General features: G+C 39.2%; 1 protein-coding gene across 2 annotated transcripts in view; it reads right to left on the bottom strand.

Moving 5' to 3' along the window:
- The window catches only part of MINDY4 (MINDY lysine 48 deubiquitinase 4), a 91,117-nt gene that overhangs the window by 44,186 nt on the left and 26,971 nt on the right, over positions 1 to 19,960 (bottom strand). For both annotated transcript variants that reach the window (XM_084618342.1, XM_084618343.1), the window contains exons 6-9: positions 9,272 to 9,330; positions 8,666 to 8,775; positions 6,702 to 6,818; positions 4,931 to 5,019 (exon numbers count right to left, since the gene is read on the bottom strand). In XM_084618342.1, coding sequence (XP_084474468.1) covers positions 4,931 to 5,019; positions 6,702 to 6,818; positions 8,666 to 8,775; positions 9,272 to 9,330 — 375 coding nt within the window. The remainder of the gene's footprint in view (positions 1 to 4,930; positions 5,020 to 6,701; positions 6,819 to 8,665; positions 8,776 to 9,271; positions 9,331 to 19,960) is intronic.

Below are 19,960 nucleotides of genomic sequence, written 5' to 3'. Positions count from 1 at the left end.
AATCTTTTAGAATGACGAGGATGAGAAAAACGAGGAGAGGAGAACAATTTCCAGATAAACAGGGCTGGGAGAAGCCACTTTAAAGCAAAAAATCTATCTTAGGTACTTATATGGCTGCCACCACCCTAATATCTGAGCCCCTCATAACCATCCTGTAAGTTAGGGAAGTGCTATTATTCCCATTTTACAAATGGGGAATTGAGAGACAGTGAAACAAAGGACCAGATATTCAAGAGTATGTAGGTGCCCAAAGATGCAGTAGATGCCTAGTAGGATTTTCAAAAGTGCCTAAGGAGGTTTGGCACCTAATTCCCATTGATTTAATTGATGGACTTAGGCATCTAACCTGCTTAGGCACTTTTGAAAATCCCATTAGGCACCGAAAAACTATTAAAAATCTAGCTGTGACTTCCCTAAAGAAGTCTGAAGAGCTGGGAATTCAACCCTCATCTCCTAAGAACAAGGACAGCATCCTAACCGCTGAATCTTTCTTGCTCTCCTTTTTGTAAACTACCAAATATCAGACTCCATTTTTCCATTAAACATGGAACCCCAAGCCTCTTAAATGTTCTGGGCCACATTTAGCCCCAGAAAAAGAAGGAAGATTTCCCATTGATCTCCAAGATGAAATTAGGTTCCTGGTCCTCATGGTCAGAAAATGATCCTTTACTGACTCCAAAGGAGATGCCTATGCAATAAACTCTAAAACTGAATTTAAGCCTCATGGTGGTGTCAGATATCTACAATATGAACAAAGGTTAGAAACTGTCTTCAAAAATATACCATCATATCTGAAAGACAATAGACTGTTACATATTTCTTAATGCTCCTTTAGCCAGTGCTTGAGCCACCCCGAGTTGATTTCTTAGTTGACCTATATGTCAGATGTCATCAATTTGCAATGTGTTAATAATTTCCCTCTCCATTGAAACTAATTTTTGTTCTCACTGCATTGAGAAAGAAATGATTTCTGTTATATTTCCCTCATATTCTCTAATACGATGAACCAAACATAGTCCCTTCTAAAATTCAGGAAATTTCCTGTCTCCTTGTCCAAACTGGAGCATGGCACCACAATGTAAAACATGGTCGATCACTGTGTATTTTAATAAGTCTGTTCTGAACGAGAGGCTAGCTGGTGGAGCTACGGACAGATATGCTCTTCTGGAAGAACTGAGAAAAAATGAAGAAACAAAATAACAAAAATTGTGGAACTAACATGATTTTACACCCTGTTTGTTTGGAACTCTCTCCCAGAAGTGGTCTGCCAGAATCATTCACTGGCTGCCTTGGATGATTCAAATCACATGCCCTGCAAGAGACTCATCCCTGAGGGTTTTAGGGGCCTCTCCCCGGTTCTCTTGGTTTACTGTGTCTCATGTCTTTCCATCCCCATTCTGTCAGTGAGGAATCAGTCCTTTTCACCTGGTAAGGTGGCTTCCTCATGATTATGGGGTTGATTCTTGTGCCAGGGATCCCTACCTTTGAAAGCAGGGTTACTTTAGTTTGGATAGGTTGGGAGAGTTGGTTCTTTATTTGATTTTAATGTTTTACATTCTTTTTTCTATGACACTGACTGTCTCTAACTGTAATCAGAGGTGTGAATGCAGTTCGTGCAGGTATACGCACGCTAACTTTAATCTAGGTTGCACGGCTAAAAAAGAGCAGTGAAGATGCAGTGACACGAGACTCAGCACAGGCCTACCTGGTACCCTGGGTATTTGTATTCCTAGTCTGTACTGGGGTCCATGGTGCCTCATCGCCCACTGCTATTTTTAGCTGCACTAGATAAATCAAAGTGAGGTTGGGTATAGCTACATGTGTTGTAATCACGCTGCCAACTCCAGCATACACATATCCTTAAAGACATATTAATCGGTACCTCATAAACATTAGAAATAAGGGCCACCTCTGACAATACATGTATACATACAAGAATTTGCTACCCCAGCAATAGCTGTCTCTGCCTTATCATCTCCAGTTAGAATTCCCTTTTTCCTAGTAAAGCTACCAAACAGCCTATTTCGAAACCCACATTTGCATGGTGCACTCTCCGTTATGAAATTTAATGAAAGGATGAACCAGGGAAGCTGTGCCCAAGAGCTTGATAATATCCCTCAATAAAATGAGGCTTACATTTAAAAATCTATTCAACTGAGTTTAAAATAGGCTACCGTGTATACTGCGTGTGTGTGTGTGTATTCACAGTATATGTTTGCCTAAGTAACCTAGATTAGGGATTTGAGATAGCTGTCAGATAGTGAAGTGGTTTTTATCAGAAAAAGACAAATTGAAATATATATATATATATTCAAACAGAATATTCTTTATCTAAAGACAAATCAAAATAATATTTTCCATTAAAGTGTAATATTTTCAAATGACAAAACAATTAAAATGCCTTAACTGATATCATATCATTAGAGCACTAATTTCACACTAGTGTCATAAAGAGATTACTGAGAAAAGTGAAGTTAAACAAACAAAGATTGTGGTTAAAAAGAATGTTTTAAAAGGTCAGCACCAGGCTCATCTCTGATTCTTCCCTCTGCTGGACATTTCTTTCAAGCACCCCACCAGCTTTGAATCTGATGCCTAAATATTATACATAAGAACATAAAAATGGCCATACGGGTCAGACCAAAGATCCATCCAGCCCCGTATCCTGTGTACCAACAGTGGCCAATGCCAGGTGCCCCAGAGGGAGTGAACCTAACAGGTAATGATCAAGTGATCTCTCTCCTGCCATCCATCTCCACCCTCTGACAAACAGAGGCTAGGGACACCATTCCTTACCCATCCTGGCTAATAGCCATTAATGGACTTAACCTCCATGAATTTATCCAGTTCTCTTTTAAACCCTTTTATAGTCCTAGCCTTCACAACCTCCTCAGACAAGGAGTTCCACAGGTTGACTGTGCGCTGTGTGAAGAAGAACTTCCTTTTCTTTGTTTTAAACCTGCTGCCATTTAATTTCATATGGTGGCCCCTAGTTCTTATACTGTGGGAACAAGTAATTAACTTTTCCTTATTCACTTTCTCCGCACCACTCATGATTTTATAGACCTCGATCATATCCAAGTACAATGCCAGGTATAGTACAACAGACAGATTAGCAAGTGTGGGGCTTCTCGTGCTGGCAATATTCTAAAGAGCGATGACCTCTCAAGTTCCAGATATTACTGTTATGTTACTATCTACTCAAGAATGATGGGACTGAACCATTATCTGCTAAATGCTGATTCTTGTGGAGCTCTTTTTGAGCTGATGCTGTGGAGGTGAGTGCAGTATAAGAATCTAAATATAATAAGATAGGGATCACAAACATCATTTGACATTTGGGAACGTACCAATGTAATTTTTGCATGTTCAACATTTTTTTGTTTAGTTGAGAAACAGAGAGAGAGAGAATTTTAGTCCCATCCAACGTATAAGGCTCAGCCTGTTTTCGAGAGGGTATAAAATACAATGGGGTAGCTCCCAAACCTCAACTTTTTTTTCCTTCACAGCTGTGGGAGTGAAGGTGAGGAACTAATAATTGATTTGCAGATTTACACCAGTGTGACAATGGGCAGAATTTGGCCTCTGGTATTTTCATTTTGGGCCTATGTTGAGATTAGTTGGCTAGCAGTGCTGACTTATGCCCATCTATGCACTAATGGTGTCTTTAGGACAGATGAGGAATAAAATAAGATCCAAAAATAGATTTTTAATTTTAGACTAACATATAATTTGAACCCAGGTCTCCAGCAATTAGAGACATGTGCAATCACTGTTTCACTTTGAGGACATACCCCCTGAGATTTAGGAGTGGAGATCCAGAATTGTTCACAGAACAGTTTAACTGCTAATTCTCTCCCATTTTATGTCAAATCATAATTTTGGCCCTTGAAACACTCAAAATTGTATATTACATCACCAAGAATCACTGCAGAAAATCTTAACAGATATCACATAGTTTCCACAAGAATCTGCATATATTGGTGCAGATTCTCTTTCTCATGTAAAAAGTCCTTTGTCCCATTACACAATTCCGGCAAGGAAAGGGAATTTTAAAGTGGAAGTAAATTACACTTACACTCACTTTAAGTGTACATGGCCATTTACAAGGCCAGAGTGAAGTCCTAATGGGGCCAGAATTTCTGTCCACAAGTAGAGAAAGGGGCTAAGAGACCATTTTTAACGGTGTTTAGGCACCTAAAGATGCAGACAGGCACTAAAGCCTTTTCAAAAGTGTCTAGGTGCAGAAATCCCATCGAAATTAATGGGAATTAGGTGTCCATGTGCTTATGAAAATCCCACTAGGATAAAATCCCACAGTGAATAAGATTTGTCTCTTTAGCACAGACAGAAATGCTGCGTTCACTGAGTTTATTAGAACGTAGCAAGTAATTTTCCCTTGATGCTATGAATATCCTGTAACTTTTCTGTAAAGTAATTAAAAGACATACACAGTTTTTAAACCCCATTAGGGACTTTAGCTGTGTAAAATTAGAAAGGAAAAGAGCTGGTATGACTAACTTTTTGCAAGTTCATTGGGATTTTATATTGCCATGAAAGACCCCATGCATAGCATGGTCTTACAATACATGATTGCATTCTCTTTGAAATCATTGCTTCACCATGGGACTCCGCAGGTTCAGTAACTGATGCTGGCCATAATTCAGGGTTTCTTTTTTTAGAACGGTTCTTGGTTAATCACAAAAAACTAGTATGTTAATGAAAAGCTAGCCTTTAAAATCCACTGTTTAAAGGCAACTTCTATTAGCCTTAAGAAGAACAAGTAAAGCAGTTGGCACTTTCTCTCTTCTGGATACAAATGCAAGGGCAAGAGGGCCAAGCTTAGAAAGGTTTTTTTCTGGCCACACTAAGATAAAGTTTTAGTTTAATTTAGAATGGAAAATATTTCTTGTGTCAGCTGTTGACTCACCGCACATCGCTATTTCTGTTACTGTCTCCAAAGAGAAGTTGTTGCAGGACACAGGCTTGAACTGCGGCCAATACTCCACATGGGCCTCCCTAAAGCGAATAATACACTGGATGAACAAAACAACTAGCACTGTTTGATGCTGGTGAGAACTTTTCACAACCCTTATGTTTTCATTCAAGTTTAAAGCCATCCTTTGATCTATCTGTTTTGCTTACTGAATTTGCAGCATTTTGCTGCTTTTTGAAGCCACTGAAAAGTCAGCATTACTAATTGAGGTTCTGTTTCCTCTGTGTTTTGTCTGAAAGTCCCTAGAACATACCGTACAGACATCTTTGAAGCCAAGGACAGGAGTTTTATCTACTCCACCATCAAGCAAAAATATTCCTCCTAATGCCCCTTGAACATGCACCTTGTCTGAAGATGAAAAAAAACCCGAAGGTCTATATTCCTACTGGGTGAAATTAACCCCTAGGCAGAGCCAGCCCCCCCCCCCACCATCAATTCATGAATTAAATCCCATACAAACTCTCAAAATAGGGTTTCAGTGGTGCATATGTCTAGTGTGGGCCCTCTACACAGGGAAGAATTTCACCCACAGAGAGTAACAGGGAGAGAGAGAAGTTGTGTGCTAAATGGGCTTGATTCAGACACTGTTATGGGAAGATGAAAAGCCCCTCTCTCTGCATATGTTACTGTTCTCAAGTCCAGGTTCATACTTAAATATATGAGCCAACCCTTTATAACCTTGTGCATTAATGTGATCTGCCATCTTAGACCATTATCAAACACAGGTCAGCCACAACACTGTTTAAAGAATATAAAAGGCTTCAATCTACTCTTCTGCCAAAGTCCTAGAGAGGCATGGCCCATCACAAGCTCACATTTTAAACTGCATCCAGTTATGCAATTTTTATCTAGTTAGCAACTTCATTTTGTTGCTTATTATTGGTATGTGCAACGCCATGCACAATGGGGCCCCATGCCCCAAATGAGGCCCTTAGGTGCTACCACAATATAAATAATAGATAATAAATGCATTTAATCCAGAACAAATATACAGCAGAGAAACTTAACTTTTTCTTCACTCTCTCAATAAATCATTTAAATAACTAATGAGTGAATCTTTGGAAAACTGACTTGCGGAAAACATCAGGGTTTATTTCAGTCTGTCAAGGAAAGCTCCCAATATTAAAAGTTTACATGAAACACAGCAATTGTTTAATATCACTCAGAACTACTACAGTTTAACAACTGAAGTGAAACAGAGAAACTAACACTGTAAAGCATCACTATACAACCAGTTAAGTGAAGTCAAGTTAGGAAGTGAAGAGAAAAATACAGTATCCATTTGAAATTTACAAATGTAACAAGAATTCCAGGGTTTACTCCCCTTCTCTTGGTCTCCATAGGAACTTTAATGGCCAAAGATGTTCTAGACCTCAAGGTGATGGCACCTCTTGTAGCAGAGTGTTTCCTAAAGCAATGGTTCAGGATTGACTTAAAGGAATAAATGTCACCTACTGATTCCCCATACTTCCTGGTGCACCCTGAGTTTTCTTCTGAAGTTTTCCATCTAGCCCAACTTTCCTTACAAGATTTAGCTATTTTGAAGATTTCTGAAGTAAAATTCCATTCATTAACCAGTGATGAAAAAGAAAAAGGAATATCTTTTAACAAGGATGGCTTCTTTTATTAAGGTAACACACAACTTCTGGAAACTTTAGGTTAAAGGTAAAGATCATTGAGCTTTTAAGGAAGTCATTTACTGTACCTTTTTTTGCACGATGCCATATTTTAGCTGTGGTATACTATTAAATGTAAAGTTCTGTATTTTCCATTCTTCACTGAAGCAACAAAGGCTTGAGCCAAACAAAAGATTTTTTATTTCCTACAAAAAAAAAAGAAAAAGGGTAAAAAGCTCTCATTTTAAAAACAAATCCAATAGGTATATTTTCTTTCCATAATTTATAAGAATGGAGGCATGTGGCAGGATAATTACTAACTCTATATAACCACCCTTTTAATTTTTGTTTTATAAATACTGTAAATAGCAGGGCAATTCCACTGAAAAGGAGTCATTTTTTCCTTTTCCTGCAATGTTCCTTCAACACATAATGCTATGTGTTGCTCAGCATTATGAGCTTTTTTCTGTAGATCATTGGATAAACGGTGCTTCTTGAAATGTTCACAGAAGACAGCCTCAAACTTAACTACGAGAGGAATAATATGTACTACTGGTTAAAAAAAAAGATTATCGCTATGGTCTTCTATTGAAGAGTTTTCAATTTCCCACATCCCAATAAAAGATATCATCCAATGGGATAAAATATAAGCTGTGAAAGAAGTACCTTAGCTGGCACATTATGTAGAATAGACAATCTGTTTCACCTACCAAAGGTGGTGGTCTGAGACCGATGTTGTTCAAAATTTTGAATAACACTTGTCTTGGGACATGTAACAAACTGTCAAATTCAGATACTAGCCCCAACCAAATTTGGACTGTTGACCCCAATCAGGAGCAGCTTCACTGAAGTCAATGAATGAATGCATCTGATGAAGTGAGCTGTAGCTCACGAAAGCTTATGCTCAAATAAATTGGTTAGTCTCTAAGGTGCCACAAGTACTCCTTTTCTTTATGCTAGTGTAAATGGATGTAAGTAAGAATCAGACTCCTTCAGTGTTTGGATACTTATTCAGACTGCTTTGGTCTAGAAATCAGGTTGGGAATCGTTCTCATGAGATTTGTAGTGCTTTTTAGCTCTGGCTGAGTGGGAAGTACAGTACTATAAGAATAGCCCTTCACATGGTTTTTAGATACTTCTGCTTCTGCCCAAAATAAAAGAGATAAAGATGCATGAGAAAATGGAGGGAGCACTAGGGAATAAAATGAATCAAATTACTCTAAACCTCATGAAAGGTTTGGTTTGGAGGATAGGTAAACACGTAAATTTGTTTCTGTTAGAGAGAGAGAGATGAAGGTACAGAATAACTCTTATTTTATTCAAACCAGTTTGTCTGCAACTAGTGATAACCCAGGTGTGCTAATGAGCAAGTCTACATTTTTCCACTCATAAACATACAATACCAACACACCAAGGGCCTGATTTACCTTGAACTAAAGTCAATCAATTGGGAGTCTTTCCACTGACTTCAGTGACATTGGATTAGGCCCCGAGTGAAATGGGGAAAATAAATTCTTATTTTGTACTTGTTTGTGAGGTTTCTCAGCTGCAAACATATTCTATGAAATAATAACAATACATTGCACCTGTATAGTGCACTTCATCCAAGGATCTTGAAGCACTCTACAAAAAATAACTGATGGATGAAGCCTTACAATATAACTGTGAGGAAGGAAAATACAATTATTACCATTTTACAAATACATAAAATGAAGGATGGAGGAGTGTGAGTTGCCCAAGGTCACATAGAAGTTAGTGGAATATCAATAAGAGACCCCAGTAGTCCTCCTTCCCCATTCTAGCCCCCCCGCTTAAAATACCACTTTTGAAATAACTGATTAAAAATTAGAACAAGTCAAAGAAGCACAGTTGACTGGAACCATTAATAAAGGAATGTAAAAATACAATTTTAATGATTATTAGGATTTACTGGATTATGAATCTCAGATGCACTAAATGTAAAAAACAAAACCTATTGTAGCTTTGGCTTACTCAATAAAAATAACAGGTTTTAATGCATCATTTTGTGTTTATCATCATACATGTGTCTTACTTTTGCTAGGGAAATATCAATTGCCTTTGATACTATTTCAAGTGTATACAGCGTTGAAAGTTCTGGGATCCTACTAACTTCCCCAATGGTTGCTTCATCATCGAAATCAACTGAAAGAGAAGAAACCTTGTAATATGCAGAATGTTGTCTGGTAAACCAAATTCTGCCCTCCAATACCACCAGGTAACCCACTGCTAGTGGTTGATCATAATGACAGATGCAACTTTAATACCTCTGATCTTTAAAAAGTTACGAGTACGGTGCCACTCTGAAAAGTAATGATACAAATTAGATCATGAGAGCCACTGTTTCTTATGCCCCAATAATTTACTATTAAATTTGTTCAAAGGTCAATTAAATGAAAGCGGTTTATTTGTTTGTTTAAATTTCCTAAGTGCTAGTTGCACTTTTTTGGCCTGGCATCTAAAAGTTAAACTGGGATTGAAGCAAGCACACAATGTTATCTAGGAAATTAAAACACAACTGTCTGTACCCTGAATCAACTAAGACTTGATCAAAAACAGACCATTATGCACATTGCTGTTAAGTTTTATTTGCTGTGAAAAATATGAGAGACAGACCAAAGCGAAGCATGACATGACATACCTAGTTCTAGGACATTTTTCATCTGGTCACTTTTATTGGATATGGATGATGGAGTCTTTCTAAATTAAAATGAATTAAAGAACAAATTACCAAAGGTTCACATTTAATGAAAAAGCAATATAGAAGATTAAGTTAAACAATGTATAAACCACCATACCTTATTAGGGCAAAATCAAATTTTTCACAGAAGTATATGGCATTCTATATAGTATATAGACAATCACTAAAGCCAGAATAGCAGTCTGCACATTGCAACATAATGCAATCAGTTTGTATCACTAAATGTAACTCCCCTGTGGATCAGATCCTGCAAGTTCATATGCATGGGCAGGACTCTACACCCTCATGGAGTCTCAACTGACGTCTGTGGTGTTCTGCATGAGTACAATCTTTGGGTGCCCACAACTCGGCTTGCAGGATTGGGACCCATGGAGTGAAATTCACTCCTGCATGAGGCCTATGGACCACTTAAATCCAACTTAAATCCTTAAAATAAAATTTCAGTGGGATATAAATTGTGCTGGCTCACATACTGGCCTTATTTGTGTCATCAACAAGTTAAATGTTTATAGAAATAAGTAAATGATGATCAAAGCTAATTTTTTCAAACTTGGCTGTGAAGTTAGACTCCTAAATATCAGTCGGATTCTCAGAGGTAGCACAGGCTTGTTGCTCCCACTGAAATTCACACCAAAGGGAATACAGTCCAAGGAAAAGTTTCCTACTGTCGCTGTTAAAGAGGATTATTTTTTTTCAAAATAATAACACTGAACCATTTTTCATCCATCTTTTGTTTGGAAAACTGTGTTGCAAATGACAGTCCTTTCAAAAACTGTATGGAATCACTTCCTCAGAAACACTCTTTCTATGCACATTATTATTATGGCAACAGTTGCAGCCATATCACATATTTTCCATTAACTTAATTTCCTTTTTTCACTATGTGAAAGAAGATGAATGAAAGCAGAACACACATGCACACCACACTCAGGACTTTTCCAGTCTGAAAACCTTCTGGCACCTTTTTCCTTTACAAGCCTTTCTAGAACTTAAAAGTAGGAACTACCATGCTGTTTTTCTTCACAAAAGCATTAAGGGATTGATTCAACTAAATCTGGCAGCACGCACAGAGTCACAACAGACACTCTACAGCAGGAAATGAATCACCCATATTACTAGTAAGTCAAAGTAAAATAATTAATGTTCATGAGATCAGTCCTGAGATCTAAGTATGTGGGTTGAGAGCAAATATGCATAGCAACATACTAAAAGATTCTGAGCTACAGTGGAAAATAGCAGTACTTTTTACTACAGTGTATTTTAAAATACAGTTAGTAGTAGTGGTGGTATTTATTATGCATTAGAAGTGATAATCATGGACCAGAACCCCACTGTGCTGGGTGCTCTATAGAAACAGAACAAAACCACAGACCCTGTCCCAGTGAGATTACAATCAAAGGATAAGATGAGAGACCTCAGATGGATGCAGAGGGACAGGGGAGCACAAGGAAACAATGAAACAGTATTGGTCAGCATGATGGGCAACGGTCTCAGCACACCAGCGGACTAACCACTGTCAAGTAAATTACAGTACATTCTAACAGATCTTACTAATATTGGTTTCCATCATTCTTTTCAGTTTATTTTTTTCTGCGTTACTTGCTAATATTTTCATACTTACTGGTCAGGTGGAGGGTCCCAATAAAATCAGTGTTTACGCACAGAATGTGTTTCAACGGAATACTGAAGTCACTGAACCACGCTTACAGCAATAACATGCTTTTTTATTTTTATTTCTGAGATTGCAACTATTCCACCTGGCTTCCTAGCAAGAATGTTTTTCCTTCCAAGGTCAAGCCCTTTGGGTCCAGTCTTACACATACAGTACCTCTGAAAGCTGAGATCACAATACAGATAGGGTTTGGATATAAAGGAAAGTTACAAAAAGTGTCATTTGGTGTACTTTTTGGTGAGCAAGTCATTGTTCCTATCTACATCAGCATTGTTTACACTTAAAAGAGTGTGTGTGTGTCACCAAAATAAGCCACTCAACCCCGTTTACATTACATTGCACTTCACCATGTGCCAGGTCGAAGATTTGATCATGAATTGAGCCACAAAGGTGACAGGATATATTACAGAGATTACAGACTAGGATTATTGGAGATGATGACTGCCAAATGCTGCCAATGGCAGTCTGAAATGGAAGGATAGGGTTTACTGGTCATGTTCTATCCCCCTTTAGAAGGAGCCTATCATGCATTCTTGCATCAGCATTTACATTCTGTCTCTCTCTATATATAGTTTTTATGGGCTCTACAACCATAGTATCTGTGCTCCACACAAACATTAATAAATGTATCCTCTTTAAAGTATTCTAAAGGTATGGAAGTATTATTATCCCTATTTTTATAGATGGGAAACTAAAACACAGAAGAGTTAAGTGACTTGCCCAAGGCCACACAAGGTGTGTGTGGCAGAACTAGAAATTGAACCCAGATCTCCATCCATGGTCTTAACTACAAGACCATCCTTCCATCTGGGCTCTTGTAATGTGCCCAATCACCTTAGTATCTGACTGCCTTTTGAAACAGAAAGGACTAGAAACAGGTTAAATTAATATTCTGACTCTTTCCTCTCCCAAACTCCTCTTCTCCCAAAAAATCCCCAACCTGAAAGCAATTGCAAATGAAAAAATACATAGACCCACCACTGAAAGAACTGAAAGAAAGTCTAAATGGATGATCTCAGAGAACTTCCAAGGCGTATATCACTGGGGAAAGCACCAAAAGCACAGATCCACGTAGGATGTTTTCCTGCACAGAAGGGTATTTTTGCAGGTGGAGATTATTTGTGAGCTCCCTTCTTAAGTTACTTGAAACTTCGTCAGAACTTTTACTGTTATTTCCACTTCAACAGATGGCCACTATTCCAGGAACATTTATTGTGCATATAATATCATACAATTAAAGCGCTTTGCAAGGAGGAAGTCATCCGTCATGTCAGAAAAATGAGGCAGGAAGAAAATATGTATTATAAATATACCATACTGTACTTTCTCCAAATATTTGAACATTCCTATCTCATCTCCATGCATAGAAAACGTTGTTTACATAGGATAACCAAACTCAGAGAAAGTTCTTCCCTCTGCACAATAAGGCATGTGTCCTCTATGGTTTCCTATTTATATTAACCTATGCTGGAGGTCAAAGAAACAAACGTGCTTATAAAATAAGCAATGATCACCAGCTAGTTCAGAATAACTAACTGTGTTGGAAAACCATAGTTTCCTTGTCAATTTAACGCATTCTGCAGCTCTTGCACGGTACTTACATCTTGCCTCTGAAATAACGTAGAGATTCAGAAGAATTCCTACAGGTTCTGAAACAATCCTAGGGTTGTATACTGTTCTGTTGCTGTACACACAGTACAATAGAAGTATACAGCCCTCATTCCATTCTTGTGATACTGGAGACTGGAGCCCATAGAGCTAGCTTGCCTTTATTATATTCACTGCCTTGCCGTCATTATATTTAGCTGTTTTCGTTATATTCAGCTATAACGCAAGAAACTTAAAAAGAACAAGAGTACTTGTGGCACCTTAGAGACTAACAAATTTATTTGAGCATAAGCTTTCGTGGGCTAAAGCCCACTTCATCGGATGCATAGAATGGAACATATAGTAAGAAGATATCTATATACATACATACAATACCCTGTAAAACATTAGATGAAATGTAAGTTAGCGTAAGTGTTGTTAAATAGGCCATAACCCATGGCATAGATCAACTGTTACCTTTAGATTTTAGGAACTAGGGAGACCTTGCTCAATAGTAGGAAGTAGAATGTTCTAGTAAGTGCCACCACAAGGAACATAGAAGTAATAACCCAACATCTGCTTAAGCAAGGGGTGATGGGTATGATCATGAGTTGACATGGTAGTACATGTAGCAATATACTAACCGATGAAGTGAGCTGTAGCTCACGAAAGCTCATGCTCAAATAAATTGGTTAGTCTCTAAGGTGCCACAAGTACTCCTTTTCTTTCAGCATTAGTAGGATGAGAAAATACAAATAAGGAAAAGGGGAGAACCTCTTACTGAGTATGCATTAGATATAGTGGTGTCAGCGCAATATATCATAAAAGTCGCATCCCAGCCTGACGGGGTAGAAGAGAGAGAGAAATGTGGCCCTTGGAAGGAACCAGAATGATGGCCACTCGTGATGAGGAGGAAGGTGATGATGATGAGGAAGATAACGGCTAACATTTCAGGTCATCCTGCAAGGCATGGTGTGAGTATATGGATGTGTAGAGGTACATTCTATAGTCTCTTTATCTACCTTATTGAGTTAGAGTGCTTGTGACCTTGCTAAAAGTATTAATAAAATATTTGGAAATACAGAAGAGTTCCCATAGTGTGAGTGTTGCAACTGTGCACATTGGGGTTCCCAACTATCTAGTAATTTTATAAAACTGGGTCTGATCTTGGGACAAGAACCTGTCACCCCTCAAAGGGATAACTGGAAATTCTTAAGTAATCAATACAGTTATATATTCAATATTATATTATTACATTGGGCTAGAAGACGTTCCAGAGGACTGGGAAAAAACTAATGTATTTTGTGCCAATATTTTTAAAAGGTAAACGGGATGACCCATGTATATATAGGCTGGTGAGAGTGACATTGATTCTGGGAAAAATCATGGAAAGACTTATACAGGATGCAATCAGTAAAGAGCTAAAGGGTGGCAGCATAATTAATGCCAGTCAATATGGTTTTATGGAAAACAAGTCTGTTCAGATAAACTCAATATAGTTTTTTTATGAAATTGCAAGTTTTGGTGACAATGATAACTCTGTTAACATAATATACTTCTGAAAATCATCGGATTGAGTATAGCGTGAAATTCTGATTCAAAATTAGCACCATACAAAATCATCATAGCACATGTTAAATTGATTAAAACAGGCTAACTGATAAATCTCAAAAGTAATTGTAAATGGGGAGTCATCATCTAATGGGGCATTTCTAGTGGTATACCACAGGGATCTGTTCTTGATCCAACGTAAAGCAATATCGTTATCAATGATTTAGAAGAAAACTAAATAACTGTTGGCAAAGTTTTCAGATGACACAAAAATTGGAGAAGTGGTAAATAATGATGACAGGTCAGTTCTATTGAGCAATATGGATTGCACGGTATGCCAGGCTTTCTTGAATAACGTGCTTTAATGCAGATAACTAATTACAATTTGTAACAATAGCATTTTATCAACCAGGCAAGGTACTAACAAGCTTCAACAGGACTTTATTTTCAAAGTGGAAACCTCTTTACCAAGCTGCTGCTGCACCCTCTGTCTCTCTCCCAGCCTCTCAACTCCTCCCCCCTCCTTCCTGTCTCCTGTCCTTTCAGACTCTCAACAGCCAGTGCTCCCAATTCTAATAATTACAAGCAGCGTCTAAACACCACATTCCCTCCCCTCTTAAGAAACTTTTCCAATTAAAATAAACATTATTGTTCTAGCCACAGGAACAAATATGAAACAAGACACTATACTGTTGGCAGAAATATTACACTGAAAACACTGTAGATACTATATAACATAGTCTCTAGTCCAGACAGGTGGTCATCTGGGTCTGACAGGCCGTCTCTCAAGCCCCGGTTCCAGTGCAATGTCTTGTTGTGTTGGTACTACGGTGAAATCATCCAATGCAGACTGGGTGTTGGCATAATCTCCTCTTGGTGCATAGGCAGGTGCAAGATAAGAAGCATTCAATACCCGCCCATCAGAAAATCGATAGGCGTAAGGTCCCTTCTTCTCTATGATTTTAAGAGGAGCTGTGAATTTATGATCCCCTTTGTGTAAAATTCCAAGTTTTCATATTTTAACGAAGGAACCACACTCAAACTTTGGTTCCTTAGCACACCGCCGCTTGTCTGTGAAAGCTTTAGATTTTGCTTGGTTCTGTTCAACTGTTTTTCTCACATCATCCTCGTTTAGGGCATTAGGTTGTGCCTTTAACAATCCAGCAATATTCAGTTTAGTATTCATCTGTTTCCCATGCAGTAACTCTGCGGGCGATCTTTGCATTGTGGCATGTCATGTAGCCCAGTATGCTTGCAACAACTCAGTAGTGAAGGGTATCCACAATTGCTCTTCCAGTTTAGCCGTTTGCAAACTCTCTTTCAAACGTCTGTTAAACCATTCGATTTCCCCATTGGCTTGAGGGTAATATAGGGATGACCTTCTGTGTAAAATGTTCCTCTCTGCTAGAAAAGTTTCAAACTCCAGGGAAGTAAATTGACTACCATTATCTGAAACCAGTTCTTTGGGGTTACCTTCCCTGCTAAAAACTGAAGAGAGGAACTTAATTACTGTAGCAGAAGAGATTTGCCATGTAAACACTACCTCAGGCCATTTACTGAAATAGTCTATTAAAGTGATGGCATAACGACAGTCAATTGGAGCAGTATCAAAGGGTCCTACAATGTCAATCACCACTTTTTCCCATGCAGATTCAGGAAGAGGAACAGGCTGTAATGGAGGGGTACATGTCACTGCTGTCTTATCATGCATTTGGCAAGTGACACCGGATTTTATAAGTGCTTCAGTTTGAGAGTCCATCCCTGGCCACCAATACAGATCCCGTAGTCTTTGTTTGGTTCGGACAATTCCTTGATGAGTATTGTGTGCCAGGTGTATGAGTTTTGACTGTAATTCTTCTGGCACAAGGAGCCGGTGTGTACCTCGTAGCACACAGCCATCAAACAAAGAAAGTTCATCCCAAACTCTAAAATAAGGCAGCAAAACTGGGTCAAGGTTTTTAGGGTGACTGGGCCATCTCTTTGTCAGAAATTCCCATAGTTTTTGTTGAATTGGACACGCTGAACAAGCAGCTTGAAATTGTTCTCTTGTAACTGCAGTAAGAGTGCTTGTAATAAGCTCAACCACTACATCCTCATCCTCCGGTGGACCATCTGGTGAAGGCAAAGGCAGGCAAGAAAGGCAATCAGTGACCACATTTTGGTTTTCAGGCTTATATTCCAGTTCATAATTGAAAGAGAGCAGTCTTGCAGACCATCGAGCAATACGGTATCCTGCTCTTCCCAGTCCTTTCGTGGTGAGCAACATCGTCAAAGGGCTGTGGTCTGTGCGCAACTTGAACTTGCGGCCCCACAGGTAAGTTTGTCATTTTTTCAGTAGCCCAGACACGAGCAAGTGTTTCTTTTTCGACTGTAGAATATTTTCTCTCAGCATTACTTAGTATCCTTGAAGTCCTCTCTGTGTTGTCCTCATGCAGTTGTGTGAGAACAACCCCAAGTCCATAGTCAGAAGCATCAGTAGTTACAATTGTGGGCAATGCAGGACTGAATAGTGCAAGTACTGGACTATGTACAATCAAGTCTTTCACCGTTTCAAAACTAGTTTGTGCATCCGTTGTCCACACTAAGGTTGAACTTCTCCATAGTAATTCCTGTAACGGTTCAATGACAGAAACATAATTGGGAATGAATTTTGCATACCAGGAGGTAAGACCCAAGAAAGAATGTAAGGTTTGAAAATCTGGAGGATGAGCATTTGAAATTGCCAGGATATGATCTGGATCAGGTTTTAGTCCAATCTGTGAAATTGTATGCCCCAGAAAGGAGAGTTCCATTTGTCTACATTTGCATTTGGACCTATTGAGCTGGAGGCTTGCTGTGCCGATGCAGTTTAGTGCAGACTGCAGGTTATTGTCATGCTCCTCAGAAGTATTTCCAAACGTGATAATATCATCCAGATAGCACTGAACTCCATGATGATTCTTCAGAATCAGTGACATCATTTTTTGAAAGGCACTTGGGGCAGATGCGAGACTGTATGGAACACGTTTAAAACGAAATAGTCCCTCGTGTAATAAATGCTGTGAGGTCTCTGCTATCTTCATGCAACATAACCTGGTGGTATGCGCTCTGCAAATCAAGAGTAAAAGACATCTTTGCTCCACGGAGTTCTGCAAATACTTCTTCTATGTGAGGAAGAGGATGGCTGTCAATCACAATAGCTTTATTTGGCTCTCTTAAGTCCACACAAAGGTGAATGCCTCCACCCTTCTTCTGTGTCACTACTATAGGTGAAACCCATTCCGAGGAGTTGATCTCTTCAATAATGTCCTTTTGAACAAGTTTTCTGAGTTCCTCTGAAACAGCTTCCCTGACTGAAAATGGTAAGCGCCGTAACTTCTGTCGTACAGGCATCGCATTATTCCGCATTTTAACTTTATGCAGAAACCCATAAGCACAGCCGAGTTTCTCCTCAACCTGGTGTTGGGTCCCAGCTGAAACTGGTGTGCGTACCACAAGAGTGCTTTGCTGAGGAAGATCAATTTGTCCATTAACTACCCTGAGATTTAAATCTCTGCCAAGGATAGGAGTGCCTTTGTGGACAACGTAGAACTCTGCAGTTACACAGCAATCACCAAAAGTAACTATTACTGGCAGGCAACCATTTACTGGAATATGGTTTTTCAAATAGCACACCAAGTGAAGTTTGGGTTCAGTAAGAGGTACATCTTTAAAGTAACGCAGATAGATGGAATCAGGTAGTACAGATACTGCTGAGCCAGTGTCCAGCATTAGCTGAATAGACTGTGGTTTGCCTGAGGGTATGGCGGAAACATTTACAGTGCACTTTACCTGTTCTGGAATATGTGCAGTAGTGATTTTGTCCACGCTCAGCACAGTAACATCTGGTATTGTAACTGCATGGACCTGTTGATTGAACTGGCTACTATGACATACTTTGGCAAAATGTCCAATCTTTTTGCAATGATTGCACTGAGCTACTTTTGCCGGAAATCCTGTGTAGCTTGCAAGGTGTTGTGGGGATCAACAGCGAAAGCATGCTTTTACCGTATTTTGAATTTGCTGATTCAGTAGTTTTTCATTAGTTTTCCTCTTGCAATTGTGTGTCTGCAGTGGTAGTGAACTTTTCTGCAAAGGAGTCACAGCCTGGACTGTGCCTCTTGTAACCATGCTCATTATTTTGGCTTCAGCTGTAGCTGACTCAATCTGAGAAGCAATGGTTATTGCTTTTTCTATTGTAAGTTGTGGTTCTACAAGTAAGCATTCTCTTCCATGAAGCATGGTTGTTTTCTCAATGAGCTGGTCTCTAATCATCTCATCTGCCATATTCCCAAAATCACAAATTACAATCAGACTCCTCAGGGAAGCAATATACTGCATTATAGTTTCCCCTGGTTTCTGCTCACGCTGGCGAAATCTGTAGCGATTAGCTATTTCATTCACTTTTGGCACAAAAAAATTCTTTATTATCATCTGCAAGGGGAAAAGTGTGAAATATAAGCTGCCCTTCTGCTCCAAGGCAGTGGATTAGCAGAGAACACTTTCTTACTTCAGAAATCTCTGTAGCACTGATTGCAAGCAGATAAGTCTCAAACATATGGATCCAGGTAGTAAAAGCAATTGGAGGCTCACCTGGGCTTTGCAGAAAGGGTGCAGGTGGGTTCAGAGGCAGAAGACTCATCCTCGTCGCCAAAATGTTGTATCAACCAGGCAAGGTACTAATAAGCTTCAACAGGACTTTATTTTCAAAGTGGAAACCTCTTTACCAAGCTGCTGCTGCACCCTCTGTTCTCTCTCCCAGCCTCTCAACTCCTCCCCCTTCTTCCTGTTTCCTGTCCTTTCAGACTCCCAACAGCCAATGCTCCCAATTCTAATAATTACAAGCAACATCTAAACACCACAAATAGTACAATAAATAACTACAGTTATCACTGGATATGGACAAGGAGCTAACATGCTGAAGGTGCAGTTCAGTTATAGATTCTACTCCTAATAAAGAATTCCAAATTAAAACTTCCACACTGGAACTCCCTCGCATCCCAACACCACATATAGTAGCCTGAGCTGCAATGCTCACACTGCTGCTTTTAGCAAGCCGATTGAGCCCTGCTAGCACAAGCCTGTCTACCTAGGCTAGGAAGCTTGCTTCCAGTTGCCGTGCAGACATATCCTAAGACACTCAAACAATGGCGGTAGCGACCAACAGAAGAGCTAAGGGAGGTAAACTGCTTTACATTAAATAAAGGCACATTCAAGATACTGTCCATTGTACATGTGGCAATGACAACCCTAAATAATGGGTTCCCAGCATTTAACAGTCACATGAGTCTTCTCAGTGTGGGCGGTTTAAGAACTCTCTCCTTTGCTTGTCTAGGAGAAAGTAGCCACTCCTTCAGTTTTTGACCTTCATTTGTTTTTAAGGATGTGGAAAGTGTCTGGCCTGACATTTCCTGTGAGAAACCTTAGGACTTTCAACACTCCCAGACAATCTAACCTAACAGTTTCTAGCCAAATGAAGTCTCTTCCTGAAAAGTAATGTCCAACCTGAAATAGGAACATGAAGAGAGCTTACACTGAATACCGAATTCAGAGTAGCAGCAGTGTTAGTCTGTATTCGCAAAAAGAAAAGGAGTACTTGTGGCACCTTAGAGACTAACCAATTTATTTGAGCATAAGCTTTCGTGTGCTACAGCTCACTTCTTCGGATGCATTCAGTAGAAAATACAGTGGGGAGATTTATATACACACTGAACATGAAAAAATGGGTGTTATCATACACACTGTAAGGAGAGTGATCACTTAAGATGAGCTATTACCAGCAGGAGAGCAGGGGGGGCAGG

This window comes from Lepidochelys olivacea, assembly GCF_965140295.1.
Source record: "Lepidochelys olivacea isolate rLepOli2 genome assembly, chromosome: 2".
Lineage (NCBI taxonomy): Eukaryota > Metazoa > Chordata > Testudines > Cheloniidae > Lepidochelys > Lepidochelys olivacea.
This window is presented reverse-complemented; position numbering and strand designations above follow the sequence as displayed.